Source organism: Zalophus californianus, chromosome 13, assembly GCF_009762305.2.
Source record: "Zalophus californianus isolate mZalCal1 chromosome 13, mZalCal1.pri.v2, whole genome shotgun sequence".
In the NCBI taxonomy this organism is placed as follows: domain Eukaryota; kingdom Metazoa; phylum Chordata; class Mammalia; order Carnivora; family Otariidae; genus Zalophus; species Zalophus californianus.
The window spans coordinates 33,087,983-33,103,592 of NC_045607.1; the positions used below are offsets into that span (position 1 = coordinate 33,087,983).

A 15,610-nucleotide genomic window follows, 5' to 3' on the forward strand; every position below is an offset into this window, starting at 1 on the left:
TTGTACCATCACCAAGTTGTCTGGACAAACCTGTAAGGTAGTGTCATAACATTTTAGCTCTTAGGGCATAGAGTCAGACATCTGGGTCTGATGCTCAGTCTCCCCACTTACTAGCTTTGTGGCTTTGGCTACTTATCCTTTCTGAATCTCCGTTCTCTTCTGTGTACAATGGAGGTGATACTAAGACTCACTTCACTGGGCTCTTGTGAGGATTGAATGAGTTGAATGACTAGTGTCAGCTTAGTGCCTGACCCATGGAAGGGCCCAGTCACTGTCTGTTGTGGACATGTTCTTCATCCTCATTGCAGATCAGGAAACCCAGGCTCAGGGAGGTTAAATGGCTTGCCCAAGGTTATCTTTCCAGAGCAAGTCTTTATGACCACTCCCCTGACACTAACCAGGTCTTTCAGACTTAGAGCTAATCCTACCCAGAAAATGACCTATGAACTGCTCCATACAAGGTCAATAAATTTATGAAATGGAGATACCTCTTCCAGTATAATAGTTTGGCTGGTAGTGGCCTGCTGGGTTGTGTCAGTAGTGAGTGAGCACCCTGTCCCCAGAGGTGATGTGTGCTAGAGCTTAGGAGGCCCTTTGCTACCCTGGAGTTGGTGTTTCTATACCCTCCCCTACCCAGCGATAACTGCTTGTGAGCCCCTGGCATTAGGGAGGCTGTACTTCCTGGGCAAGAGGAAGCAGAGGCAGCAATGATGGTCACCCCACCTAGCCAGCACCTCTAGTATAAGAATGTGTTCCTCTCCGACTGTGTGCCTGTGATTTGTGAGATCCATGTAACAGGGCTCAGCACAGGACCCAGCATAAAGTGGTACTCAGTAAATAGTGCTCTTCATGACCACCATTTTCTTTTTCATATGACCACTACCCTTTTATCTGTGGATGGGGGAAGTAAGAACTGGGAAGGGGAAGTGACTAGCCCAAGGAGTCCAAGGCTCCATACAGTAGGATCTTAATAATAACAGAGCAAAAGGAGCCAGAAACCAAATTTCAAAGTCAAGTGTTGGAAATGCTGAGTTCTAATTTCTTCTATGTTCTTTATTTAAGAGATCCGTTTTTCCATCCATCAGTCAGCTATACTCTTCATTAAAGTACAATCTTATTTCTTATTCTGGACCCAACTACGCCAAAAAACTGGATTTTGTTTTAAAAACGAATTTCAGATCAAATGATGGTTCTTTGAAAAGATCAACAAAATTGACAACCCTCTAGTCAGACAGACCAAGACATGAGATTCACATTACTGAAGTCAGGATCAAAAGTTGGAATATTACTACCAGCCTTACAGAAATACAAAAGATTTATAAAGGAGTACTATGAACAATTCTGTGCTAACAGATTAGATAACGTAGATGACATGGACAAATTCCTAGAAAGACAAAAATTACCAAAACTGACGCAAGAAGAAAGAGAAAATCTGAGTAGACCTGTGACATGTAAAGTGATTAAATTAATAAAAAAAAAAACCTACCCCCGCCAAAAAAAAACCCAAACAAACAAACAAACAAAAACCTAGGACCAGCTAATTTCCCTGGTGAATTCTACCAAATATTTTTTTAAAAATTAATACCAATTCTTCACAAAATCTTCTCCCTAAAAAAGAAGATGAGGAAATACTTCCCCATTCATTCTAGAAGGCCAGTGTTATCTTGATACCAAAACCAAACAAAAATACCACAAGAACCTGGAGCCTTCACCTAGAATGTCCTTGTGTTGATTTTGCCAGCAGGCCTGTGTTTTTCCTAACTCACCTCTTCACAGGACTCCCAGCTGTATGTGAGAATTTCAGTTGCAACTCCACAGTTTGTATGGTTCCAAAATTGCTTTCTTTCCTCTCTTGCATTCTAGGTCTCTGGTATTAACAGTTGATCTATGATCACAAAATCAATCAATCAGTCAAGCAATCAATCTTGTAGCTGTGTGTGGTGATGGATGTTAACTGGACGTAGTGTGGTGATCATTTCACACTATGTTGAATAAATATGTTGTACACCTGAATTGAATGTGTTATGTGTTAGTTATATTGAATTGAATATGTTATGTGTTAGTTATATCTCAATTTAAAAAAAAAACAGACAGTTGACCCCAGAACAAACTCATGGCCTAAGTCAACTTTCACAGCAATAATGCTGCAGACACACATTTCAAAATTTAGTGTCATGTAATAAGCATTTATTTCTCACACATCTGGATTCAGCTGATGTAGACTAGGTTCACTTCACATTACTGGTAAAATCTAGGTCTGCTCCTCGTATTCCTCATCTTCCATGGACCAGCAGCTGCCTGGGGCAAGTTCTTCAAGAGGGCAAGCTCTGGGGGCGCCTGGCTCAGTTGGTTAAGCATCTGCTTTCAGCTCAGGTCATGATCCCAGGGTCCTGGCATCGAGCCCCACATTGGACTCCCTATTCAGCAGGAAGTCTGCTTCTCCCCCTCCCTCTGCCTGCCACTCCCCCTGCTTGTGCTTGCAAGCTCGCTCTCTCTCTGTCAAATAAATAAAATCTTTAAAAAAAAAAAAAAAGAGGGCAAGCTCTGTATGCAAGGACATTTTAAGCCTATGTTTACATCACATCTGCTAACATCGCTTTGGACAAAGCAAATCCCATGGCCATGCCCACGCCCAGAGAGGAGGTACTTTGCTCCTAAGGAGGTGGTGGGAAAGGAGTAAATATTTGCTGAGGAGTAGTCCAATCTACACATTCACCTTCCCACTTGAAGTTCACCTTTTCATGTTTAGTCCCCAAGAATTTCCCTTCCTTTCCTGGAAATTCAGCTCAATACTTTTGAAACATGTTTGGTATTTATCTAGCATCTAGGTGTTTGTGAATAAGGGTTTTTCAGGGTAACTTTCCCACTATACTGCTAGAAGTATACATTGCACATAGGGGTGATACAGCAAAGCTAGGACTCCCATCACGGATCTATAGACCTTCACGTCCCCTTCTCTTTTTTTATTTTTTTTAAAGATTTTATTTATTTGAGAGAGAGAACACAAGCTGGGGGGAGGGACAGAGAGAGGGAGAAGCAGGGAGTCTGATGCGGGGCTCAATCCCAGGATCCTGGGATCATGACCTGAGCTGAAGGCAGACACTTAACTGACTGAGCCACCCAGGCACCCCTCCCCTTCTCTTTTTTTTTAATTTTTTATTATTATGTTAATCACCATACATTATATCATTAGTTTTTGATGTAGTGTTCCATGATTCATTGTTTGTGCATAACACCCAGTGCTCCACGCAGAATTGCCCTCTTTAATACCCATCACCAGGCTAACCCATCCCCCACCCTCCTCCCCTCTAGAACCCTCAGTTTGTTTTTCAGAGTCCATCGTCTCTCATGGTTCGTCTCCCCCTCCGACTTACTCCCCTTCATTCTTCCCCTCCTGCTATCTTCTTCTTTTTCTTTTTTCTTAACATATGTTGCATTATTTGTTTCAGAAGTACAGAGCTGTGATTCAACAGTCTTGCACGATTCACAGCGCTCACCATAGCACATACCCTCCCCAATGTCTATCACCCAGCCACCCCATCCCTCCCACCCCCCACCACTCCAGCAACACTCAGTTTGTTTCCTGAGATTAAGAATTCCTCATATCAGTGAGGTCATATGATACATGTCTTTCTCTGATTGACTTATTTCACTCAGCATAACACCCTCCGGTTCCATCCACGTCGTTGCAAATGGCAAGATCTCATTCCTTTTGACGGCTGCATAATATTCCATTGTGTATATATACCACATCTTTATCCATTCATCTGTCGATGGACATCTTGGCTCTTTCCACAGTTTGGCGATTGTGGACATTGCTGCTATAAACATTGGGGTGCACGTACCCCTTCGGATCCCTACATTTGTATCTTCGTGGTAAATACCCAGTAGTGCAATTGCTGGATCATATGGTAGCTCTATTTTCAACTGTTTGAGGAACCTCCATACTGTTTTCCAGAGTGGCTGTACCAGCTTGCATCCCCACCAACAGTGTAAGAGGGTTCCCCTTTCTCCACATCCTCGCCAACATTTGTTGTTCCCTGTCTTGTTAATTTTAGCCATTCTGACTGGTGTGAGGTGGTATCTCATTGTGGTTTTGATTTGTATTTCCCTGATGCCAAGTGATGTGGAGCATTTTTTCATGTGTCTGTTGGCCATTTGCATGTCTGCCCATTTCTGGACTGGATTATTTGTTTTTTGGGTGTTGAGTTTGATAAGCTCTTTATAGATCTTGGATATTATTCCTTTATCTGATATATTATTTGCAAATATCTTCTTCCATTCCATACATTGCCTTTTAGTTTTGTTACTGTTTCCTTTGCTGTGCAGAAACTTCTTATCTTGATGAATCCCAATAGTTTGTTTTTGCTTTTGTTTCCCTTGACCGTGGAGACGTGTCAAGCAAGAAGTTGCTGCGGCCAAAGTTAAAGAGGTTGCTGCCTGTGTTCTCCTCTATGATTTTGATGGATTCCTGTCTCACATTTAGGTCTTTCATCCATTTTGAGCTTATCTCTGTGTATGGTGTAAGAAAATGGTTCTGGTTTCATTCTTCTACATTTGGCTGTCCAATTTTCCCAGCACCATTTATTGAAGAGACTGTCCTTTTTCCATTGGATGTTCTTTCCTGTTTTGTCAAAGATTAGTTGACCATAAAGGGTCCATTTCTTGGTTCTCTATTCTGTTGCATTGATCTATGTGTCTGTTTTTGTGCCAGTACCATACTGTCTTGATGCTGACAGCTTTGTAATAGAGCTTGAAGTCCGGCATTGTGATGCCACCAGCTTTGGTTTTCTTTTTCAACATTCCTCTGGCTATTCAGGATTTTTTCTGGTTCCATACAAATTTTAGGATTATTTGTTCTGGCTCTGGGAAAAATGTCAATGGTATTTTGATAGGGATTGATTGAATGTGTAAATTGCTCTGGGTAGCATAGACATTGTAACAATATTCATTCTTCCAATCCATGAGCATGGAATGTTTTTCCATCTCTTTGTGTCTTCCTCAATTTCTTTCATAAGTGTTCTGTAGTTTTTAGAGTACAGACCCTTTGCCTCTTTGGTTATTATTATTTATTATTATTCCTAGGTATCTTATGGGTTTTGGTGCATCCATTCCATATTTTAAATGGTGGTCAACAGGGCACCTGGGTGGCACAGTAGGTTAAGCGTCTGACTCTTGGTTTCAGCTCAGGTCGTGAGCTCTGCACTCAGCATGGGGTCTGCTTGAGATTCTCTCTCCCTCTCCCTCTGCCCCTCCTGCTTGTACGTGTGTGTACTCTCACTCTCTTTAAAATAAATAAATAAATAAATAAATAAATAAATAAATAAATAAATAAATATTTTAAATAATGAAATAAGTTCTGGTCATGATACTAAACTGATTTTACAACCTACCAGTGGTTCACAACCTGCAGTTTGAAAAACACTGACCTAGTGAACTCCTTTAATCATCTTCTCTTCCTCATTATTAATTCTGGAATATGTCTACTTTTATCTCTTTGCAAAGGGAAAATAAACTCAGTTAAACTGTCCTTTCATCTGACTCGTTATGAATTTCTCTATGGTCTGTGGTCCTAAGCCAGCCTTTGGTGCTACCTAGTTCCTTCCTACAAACCCAGCACGTAATGAGCCTGCACTCTGGGCATGTGAGGCCCAGTGCCAGGGGCCAACAGGCATGCAGGCAGGTTAGTGCCCAGCTCTTGAAGAAATGATACCATTATTCAGCCTAGACAAGTACTTTGTCAACGGGTAGCCCATTGTCAAAGTTCAGTAAGCTCCTTGGAGGCCATGAGCTGATTAGTGAAGGCCTCAAGGAAGACAGATCTGAATGGGCAAAGGAAGCAAGGGGAGAAGGATCTGGGGTTTGGAGCTTTCCTCAGCAGAAGTAGGGAGCCACCAGTGATTTTTGAGCCAAGTAGATACAAAACCAGATGAAGGTTTCAGGAACGTTCGTTTGGCAAGTCCACTCAGCCTTTGTTCAGCACATATACTGTAAGTGCCCTCTATGTTGCAGGTGCCATGCTACACATTCAGAGTATTTTGGTGAACAAAACAGGCAAATATCCCTGCACTCAAGAGAACTTACACTCCAAGGGGCGCCTGGGTGGCTCAGTTGTTAAGCGTCTGCCTTCAGCTCAGGTCATGATCCCGGGTCCTGGGATCGAGACCTATGTCAGGCTCCCTTCTCAGTGGGGAGCCTGCTTCTCCCTGGCCCTCTGCCTGCCACTCCCCCTGCTTGTGCTCTCTCACTCTCTCTGTCAAATAGATAAATAAAATATTAAAAAAAAAAAAAGAACTTACACTCCAGCAGTGGGGCTGGGGGCAGGGGAATCAAGCTTGTATTGTTTATTAACAATAGTGTGTGTGGAAGGTGGTAAGTACGAAGAGAAAATGAAAAGGAGAGGGTGAGGGGGTGGGAAGTGGCTCAGGTGGGATGCATCTTGCAGGGAGCCTGGAGTCCGGCAGACTGCTCGGGGCACGGCTGGGGGTGAGGAGGTGGCCTGAGCCCCAGCAGTGGCAGCAGGGAGAGCGGAGGGGCAGGAGGGCAACCTGATGCTCCTGGTTTCCTTTCAGAAACACAATGTACAATATTCGGGGCAACAGGCAGGCCCAAGGAACAGGCCACGGACCTCCAGGGGAAGATCCTCCACTGAGCGTGGAACCTTGGAGAACGGAGCAGCCCCTGCCCTCTGACCCCGGCACCCCAGGTGAGCTCTGCTTGGGTTTGGGCTGTCCTCAGAGACCAAGTGAGTGCCCTCTTTATTCTCCCCAGAAATCAGCATTTATGCTTTTTGTTTCTAACCTGAAACTCTCCAGGTCACTCCTCCTGGTTTCCATGGGTCTAGTAGCAATGGCTCCTTTTTTTACTAATATTATTGTGGTAAAATACATTTGAAATTTACCATTTTAACCAACTGTAAGTGCACAATTCAGTGACATGAAGCACGTTCACAGTGGTGTTCAATCATCACCACCATCCATTGCCAGTAATTCTTTCTCGTCTTCCCAAACTGATGTTCTTCGCAACGACTCCTGAAGTAATAAAAGAAAATATATCTCACTTTTTCTTTCTTTCTTTTTTTTTTTAATTTAAAAAGGAAAAGATATAAAAATGCCACGCTGGGGTGATTAAAATCAGATCTGCCTGAAGAAGCAGAGCAAGTGACCTTTAGGTGTCCATCCAACTATTCCATAGAACTTTACTGTTTCACTTAAATGTGAGTGGCCCACAACATTGTTGGGGGGATGGGCTTTTTTTTTTTTTTTTTTTGGAAATTGGTATGGGTGCCCTTAGGACATTTTGTAATCTGGAAACAGTTGGAAGAAAACTGGCTGAGGCAGCACCGTGGGGTCTTCTAGCTGGGAGGACCCCTCAGCTGTATAGAAGTGGCTCCAGAAAGAGCACCCCTTTGGAGCAGTGCCCGGCGAGTCCCCGCAGATCACAGTGAACAATGCGCAAGGGACTCAGTACCCCATTGAATCAGTAGTAATGGAACCAGCACTCTTATGTAGCAGTTACTTTGTGTCACGGCTACTCTAAGCACTTTTTTCCTTTTGATAACAGTTTTATTAAGATATAATTCACATACCAAACAATTCACCCATTTGAAGTATACAATTCGCCATAACCAATTTTAGAACATGCTTATTATCCCACAAAGAAACCTCGCATCCCTCCAGCTCTAGGCAACCACTGTTCGACTTTCTGTCTCTGTGGATTTGCCCGTTCTGGATAGTTCATGTAGATGGAATCTGCAATATCTGGTCCTTTAGGACTGCTCCTGTCACCAAACAGAATCTTTTCAAGTTTCTTTTATGTGTACCAAGCACTTCACCTGATTTAACCTCTTTGACCCTTCCAAAAACCTGAGCAGTAGCTTCCGTTGGTCTCATTTACTAAATCAGGGAACCGAGGATAGAAAAGTAGAGTGACTGGCTCATGGCCGCACAGGGGGTGTGAAACTAGGAACTAGGGTTCAGGCCGAGGCTTTAGAAAAGCCTCATTTTCTAAAGCAGTGATTTTTCACACAACCTTTTTATTGCCATGACACTTTGACCCCGTGAATAAAATCTAATATACAGTGCATATCAAAGCAGACTTGAGGCAGGGGATGGGAGTCTGGGCTCCCCTCGGCTCCTCCTACTGTCTTCCCGTCCCAGTCAGCCCTGTGGCACCCCCATGAAATCCTACAGCACTGACAGAAAACCACTTTCCTAGGCCTTGTCTTCACCAACTGTGAAATGGGTGCAGTGATCCCTACCTTGCCTGCCCTCAGGGTCAGTGGAGAGTAGTGTTATCAGAGGGCAGCAGGGCTGCATGGAGCCCCCCTGCTCTTCTATACCCCACGGCAAGAAAGAGAAAGAAGCATTGCTGTCCTTTGAGCTCTGCAGTTGGGTTTATACCCAGTGCAACTGAATTTCTTTTAAGTCTAGGACAAAACCATTCTGTTCTTGTATTCAGCAAGGCCAGGGAGGTTCTGATTCCTACTAGAGTAGTTTCTTATCTGTTCTAGATGGTTTGGCTGGCCCCAGAAGAAACATGCTAAATTATTCTACTCATCCTGTAAGCCCTGCCTGTCCCCTCACCTGGGATTCCATACCATGTCCTTATTTTTAACACCCTAGTCCCAAAAGGACTGGGGATAGCTTATTAAAATACATATCAGGGGAAAGTAAATGAGTAATTTGGGTTAGGAAATTTAGATTAAAGACCAAGATAAGATCCTATAGAATAGCTAAGAGTGGGCAGCAGATGCGGCTCTGAGCTTCTCAGTAGCTAAGGCAAAGAGGGAAATGCAAGTGTTAGATTATTTCCAGTATCTGTAAGAATAAACACATGTTTTCTTAGAAAAAGCAAAGCCTTTTCTGGCACAGAGCATTGAGGAAAATTTCTTCTGCTGGTACCTTATAATGGGCATGATGTGTATATGTACCATGTAGACAAGATTCTCAAGGTCTTTTGACCATATAATCAGGCCATTAAAATGTCCCTGGATGCAGGGTGATGGCAGATCCCTAAAGTATAGGCTATACTTGGGGCAGGGCAAGACAAGGCATTGGGGGGTGGGTGAGTGACTGATGTTGGATTTGATTTAAGAAAAAATAAAAATAAAACAAAATAAGAAATTCAGTAATGGTTGGCAAATGTTTTCTACAGAGCCAGATAGTAAATGTTGGAGGCATTGTGGGACATATGGTCTCTGCTGCCAGTCCTCAACTCTGCCCTTGTGGAGTGAAAGCAGCACAGATAATGTACAAACGAATGTGGCCATGTTCCAATAAAACTTTATTTACAGAAGCAGGCTGTGGGCTGGATTTGGCCTGTGGACCCCTGGTTGCTGACCCTGGCTCTAGAGGAAATAGAAGGACTATGCAGCCTGGAGGCAGTCAACTGTGGGAAATGTGTGCCCTAACTTAGCTTGTAATAAGAATCCAATGAGAGTCTGACTTAACTCTCTGGGGCAAGAATGCAGAATACAGATATTCCATACTCCTGTCTATGGACAGATCTCTGTACTTTGAAAATTGCCCAGAGGGTAGAGGTGGGATTCTTAAATAAGAAACAAGACATCCTGCCAGGGCTTGTGCCTGAGATGGCCCCTGGCACACAGCAGCGGTGTGGTGTGAAATAGCCCGTACAGGTGGGGATCCGAGAGTCGGGGACAGGCACATGTCAGAGGATGGGCTGAAGGACCCAGCTGGTACAGTATAAATAACGTTTATATAGCCCAAGGGTTCTCAAAGTGTGATCCCGGACCAGCTGCAGCAGCATCACCTAGGAAAGTTTTAGAAATGCAAATTCTCAAGCCCCACCCCAGACCTATTAATGAGAAGCTCTGGGAGTAGGGTACCACAATCTGCATTTTACTGGGCCCTTCAGGTGCTTCTGCAGCAAGCTCAATTTTGAGGACCGCTGAGGCCACTGATCATAACCTCTGTGTTCCTCCTTTTGAGCAGGGAAAGATCCAGCAGATTCTCCAAAGTCTACACCCAAGTCCTCTCTGACTGCCAATCTCATTCAGAAAGCCAAGCGCCAGAACAGCACCTTTCCGTTCTTTGCTGAAGGATTCACACGGACCCGAACTGCCCAGGAAAAGGTTCTAGCCTTGGAGCAGCAGGTTCTGATGCTCACCAAGGAGTTAAAGTCTCAGAAGGTGAGCTCTGGCCCCACAGAGGCCCCAAGCTCCAGTGCACACCTCTGGGCCTGGAGCCTCTGAACAAGCTAGACATGCTACATTAGCCCAGCCGGGCATGTGCCAGTCTCGGTCCTTAACAGCCAAACTGGTGGTGATGGGAAATGCTGTGCTGTTGGTTACTAAGGGCCACGTAGACACTCAGCCTAGATGACGGAATGCCTTCCAGGGCAGGATCTCTGGAACCTACTTTGTATTGCTCTTGGACTCCTCCTAGAAGACTGTGCCTGGCCTCACCCCACACTGAAGAGAGGCAGCATTTGGAGGAGGGGGATTTGGATGCAGGGTCCTGGGAGGGGCCCCCGACGGAACTGGCAGCTTGTAACGGTGCAGAACGCTGAAGGACTGTCACAGGACGGAGAAAGCAGGCAGGTCTCTTGTAGCTCTGGGGTCAGCCAGGCCCAATGGGATAGTGACGAGGAAGATTTAGCCTTAATAGAGAAGTTAATTATAGCAGTTAAAAAAAAGAGTGACATGGTCATTGTAGAACACAGATCACATACATACACAGGCATTAAAATCATCCCCAAATCCTACAACCCAGGGAATAAATCATGTTCGCTTTTTTGGGGCAACTTTGTAAAGTAGTGAGAATCACATGGCAGGGAGGTGAGGGGGACTGCAACCCTGGGCACAATAAAAGTAGTTAAACTAGCCCACCCCAGGGGTGGGCCCCACTGAGAACCCAGGCTTCTTTTCCTCTGAGGGGAAGGCCCAAATCTTCATGTTTGAGGTTTGGCTGCCCTCAGTCTTTTCCTGCTTTATTTCCCAGCTCTATGTACTTCTGAATAATCCCCCTCCTGTACATTTCTTGTCCTCCTTTCTGCTGCTCTGTTTTTGAAGACAGTCCAGAAAAATGTTCTCCCTACCGAGTTTTGCCCCTTCTCTGCCTTTCTTGCCCTTAAGCAGATATTAGGGGAAGCAGCAGAGACTTCCATCCTGGCAGGTCAGGGCATACATTTAATGAAGCAGCCCGTGATTAAAGTCCTCCAAGGAGGAAGCTCATTCGTTCATAGGTTCGCACTTCAGTTGTGTATTCACCAGGTCTTTGTCGAGGGCCTGTGGTGTGCACGCAGTATTCTAGGCGCTAGGAACAGTGGGAAGAGACACGGGCCCTGCCTCTGCAGAGGCTTGCATTTCATGGCAGAGACGGGTGGTAAACACCCCAACACCCATGTACAGCATTACAGCGTGTGAAGTCCCCTTTGCTGCCGCTTAGCAGCCCAGCTTCTTTTTCTTCGGTCATCTTCCCGTCCTGCGGTGGAGCTGCTGGTGCTTCTGAGAGCCCAGAGGGCATCCAGTTGGGCTGGAGTAGCTGCCCAATCCCTGGACCAGTACAGTGTAAGGCCCAGACCCCACCTGGCCAGGAAAAGCAAGCTGAATGTGAACACCGCCTCTCCTTTGACCACACCTTCCCCTTCTTTCTAGGAAACCTGGGCAGCCTCCCTGGGCTTGGCCTTTGCTTCCAAGGTGTCGGGAGTTGTTCAATGAAGGAGAGAGGCCCGGAAGACCGAGATTTCCTTGAGGTTTGCCCCCAGTGGCTGTGCCGCCCTGGAGAATGTGGCATCCTCAATAAATGAAGGCAAGCTCGTGGAGATCAGTCAGGGCTCCCTAGGTGGCTAACAGCTTCCCTGCAGTCAGAGTGAAAACGTCAGGAGGAAGTTGTCCAAGCATTACAGAACCTGGACTTTCTTACTGGTTCACTTCCCAGCAAAGCTTGGTCTGGCCTGGGATCGATAGTCAGGAGGCGAGAAAGGCCTGCGGTCCCACTTTTGCCTCACCAGATGAGTGCTGTGCGTGCTCTCCAGACCATCTCGCAAGTGTGCTTTTGTCTGGTGGGCATCTTGGAGCACAGGCCTTAAAGTGGAAGGTGCCGTCCACAGTTCTGGCCCTGAGCAAGTTTCTTAACCCCTAAAGCCTCAGCTTCCTCCTCTGTCCCCGGAGTTATAGGGGTGCTTACTGCAGAGGCTTGCGTCTGGCTGCGTAAAGCCCAGTGCCTGGCACGCAGCAGCAGCCCGCCCGATGCAGGCTTTGGCTGCTATCACAGCATTCCCTGCCCTCTTAAGTTGATTCCTTCTGGCCTTACAAGGAATGGCATGATCCTCTGAAGGGCTCTAGGAGTACAGATGGGCGCCCATGAGGGTCTCCAAGAAATGAGTGACATAGCAGCGATGGGCAGAGGTCAAGTCTTCACCCCACGTTAGGCAGGGGGAGCCCCAGCCCTACCAACTCTGGCGTTTTACCTCCAGCCCAGATACCAAAACCAAAGAGGGGAAGGAGAGAAGACTGACTCTTGGCCCAGAGGTAGGACAGAGGAGGCCTGCTAAACCTTGGGGTGTCCCGTGGTGTCCCAGTTGTGCAGAAATGCTAATTAGAGGACACTAACTATCCATCTGAGTCCCTCCGAGGCCAGTTCCTCAGCTGGACAGATAGTCTCCCGGACTTCCCTGGGCCCACATCTACAAGATGCCTTCCTGCATCTCTTCAGTGGAAGGTACTCTCTTTCTGCCTGAGGTTGCAGGAGGACATGGGAACTGGGAGGTCTTGTCCTGGCTCAGCCACCTGGGTGGTCATTGCCGATAGTGTTAGTGATCCTTGAAGAATTTGTATCTCAAACTCTGTCGGATGCTGTGGAGGGCACAGAGGTACACTGGGTCCCTGCTGTCAGGTGGGGAAGAACAGATAAGAGCATACATAACTGGTGTTAAGGGTGGCCCTAGCTCTGTGCTTGGGCTTTCCATGCATTGCTGCTAATCCTTACAACAGTTACCAGCTCTCTTTTCTTGAGGAGCAAACTGAGGCTCTGAGAGATTCTGCATGCCCAGGGTCTCCCAGGAGCCAAGACCAGTTTCAGACTCTGGTCTGTCTGCTTCTAGAGCTTCTTCCCTTTTCACTGCCATGCTCAAGGAGCTCAGAGATGGTGGGTGACTGCCCTGAGGTCCCACAGCTGGAAGAGCCAGGACTGAGGCCCTGGCCCCCTTCTCCAGGTCCAGGACTCGTCCCAGCCTCACCGCCTCCTCTGTGGTCTCCCAGGACTGCCCAGCATCAGACATGGGCACGTAACTGCTTTTCAGAAAATACGAATGCACTCATGTCTGGTGTCATATTAAACCATAGGACCACTCCAGTCCCCATTGAGCCATTATCTGTCCCAGACCCTTGCAGCATGCTGGTCCCCCAGGAGATTTGGACTCCTGGAGTTAGCACCAGATGGCTGCTTGGCTGGGTGACTCAGGCTCTCAGAGTTGACAAAATTACACCCAGCCTGAAGGCTGTCTGCTCTGGCAGATGGAAGCCCATGTTTGTAGTGATGTTGGCCATCTGTTGACTGCTGGGAATGATGAACTCTTCCCAGGCCCTCTCTGGGGCCAACTTAGCTTGCTCAAGGTAATTCGTTGAGGAAACTCATTGGGGGCAAAGTGCAGCCTCTTACTTCCCTAGAACCTCAGCCAGAGACCTCAACGTACACTCCCCTTATCCAGAGTATGGAGTCCAAGACTTCAGGGTGCACAGAGGGAGGGTCGAGAGGGGCCTGACTGTTTCCGCTTGGGGAGGGGCACTTGCCAGACTTCCTCTCTCATCCTTGAAGTGGCTATGCCAGGAGTAGGGAGCAGGATCTCCATTTCACCTATGACAAAGCCAAAGTTTACTTTTCTTAAAACACCGTCATTAGAAACACCCTCATGGACCTGGAATGGCAAGCAAGGCCTCTGGGTCTCCAGAACCAGTGCTCCTTCACCTGCACCTGCTGGCGCCCAGCCTCCGAAGGGTCAGGGGCTGGACTGCTGGACTGAGAGTCCGGGGCTCTTTCTGCAGCAACGTTGGGCCCATCCACCTTGATCTGAGTGAGTGATGCAAGTATCAACTCTTTAATAAGGGAAAGGATTAATTTTTAGAAGGTGGTTCGTTGGCTTTTAAAATTTTGAATAATCAACTACAATGAATTTTTTTTTAATAAAATGATAACATGTGGCCAGTTAATCAAAGTCTGAAATGGGCCAAACAATGATTTGATTAAGAAATATTAGACGTACCACTTGATCAGCTCTTCTGTTTCTAAGAACGAGTCCTAAAGCAATGCTTACAGTTGTGGGAATTGGCGACAGCCGGCTGTCCCTCCTTGAGGATGGGACGAGGGTACTGAGGTGCAACCAGACGAGGAGGAGTCCCTGCACCCTTGCCGGTGGTGGCGGTGCTCAGGGACACGCCGTCGCGTATAGTAAGGCCCAGAGTAGCTTCCCTTTTGGTTTTTAATATCTCTAGATGGTGTGTATGTGCATTTGTTGTGACGTGATGCCCTCAGGCTCACCCATGTTGTAGCATGTAACAGGATTTCCTTCCGTTTTCAGGAATAATATTCCATCGTGTGTATATGCCACATTCTGCTTATCCATTCACCGTCAGGGGACATGTGGGTTGGTCCCATCTCTTGGGTGTTGTGAATGATGCTGCTATGAACTTGGGTTGTTTCTATTTTTAAAGAAATGGAAAGAAGTGTTTCAGTGCAAAATCTGTTAACTACACATCATGGAGAAGTGGAGGGCCCCAGATTAGGATTGGGGGTCCTCTGTTGTGGCAGGTTTTCCCACCTGTGAGGATCCACCAGCTTCTTTTAGTCCTCTTCATTCTCCTTTCTTGGGCTTCAGTGTCCTCCTGTGACAGCAAGCGACCTGCCTGACCAGGTGGTCTCTCCGGGCCTGCCAGCCGCCGGGTTTTCTGAATCCGAGGTCCATTCACACTCCTCATCTCGTGCTTCCTGCCCTGACTCCGTCCCTTCCCTGCTTGCTTTCTCCCTGTCTCATTCTGAAGCTGGGACTCCTGGGGTGGGGGGAGAGGCTCCCGGGCTGGAAGTAGGAAGGGGGAGGCAGCTGGATGTAATGGAATGGGCTTCAGAGTTGACTCTGCCAAAGTTGGGGGAAAGATACCTGCCTGATGCTGGGCCTCAGGAGAGCCTGAACAGTGGTGTCTGCTGGTTAATTCGCCCAGGCACTTACCAGGGTCCTCTCCAAATCTCCGCCAGACCAGAAGATGGTCTCAGCTTCTGTTATCCTGGAGCCACAGGAACGGTGATCTCTCCCAGCAGAGCCTGAGAAGCTAGCTCATTCCAAACATTCCAGTTTGGTTCGCAGCCACCTCCTCACCCCACCTTCCGGCCACACCCAAGAATGCCCACAGCCTCACACAGGCTCTTTCATTCCTCTGGGCCTTTGCTAGAGCTGTTGACTCAGCGTGCGTGGAAAGCCCTTCCAGCCTTCATCTTCTACCTACTGCTTGACCGTCTCTGGCCCTCCTCATTCTTCACAGATCAGCTTCAACTGTTGTGCCTTTCTGTAGAATATACTGGTCTTCCCCCACCTCCATCCCAAGGAGAAGTCATTGCTCTCTGCTCTGTATCCCCAGTAATACCCTTGCTTCCTT

The 15,610-nt window shown here is 46.8% G+C and overlaps 1 protein-coding gene across 5 annotated transcripts in view; it reads left to right on the top strand.

The window, feature by feature from the left end:
* Window positions 1-15,610, top strand: part of TBC1D2 (TBC1 domain family member 2) — a 50,347-nt gene that overhangs the window by 13,520 nt on the left and 21,217 nt on the right. For 4 of the 5 annotated variants that reach the window (XR_003523855.2, XM_027616718.2, XM_027616715.2 and 1 more), the window contains 2 exons: window positions 6,573-6,706; window positions 9,957-10,153. Coding sequence is in view for 4 of the 5 variants with exons in the window: in XM_027616718.2 (XP_027472519.2) it covers window positions 6,573-6,706; window positions 9,957-10,153 (331 nt within the window). In the remaining variant the exon portion in view is untranslated. Of the gene's footprint in view, window positions 1-6,572; window positions 6,707-7,136; window positions 7,217-9,956; window positions 10,154-15,610 lie in introns of those variants that run through there. The other variant, XM_027616717.2, reaches the window with a different exon arrangement.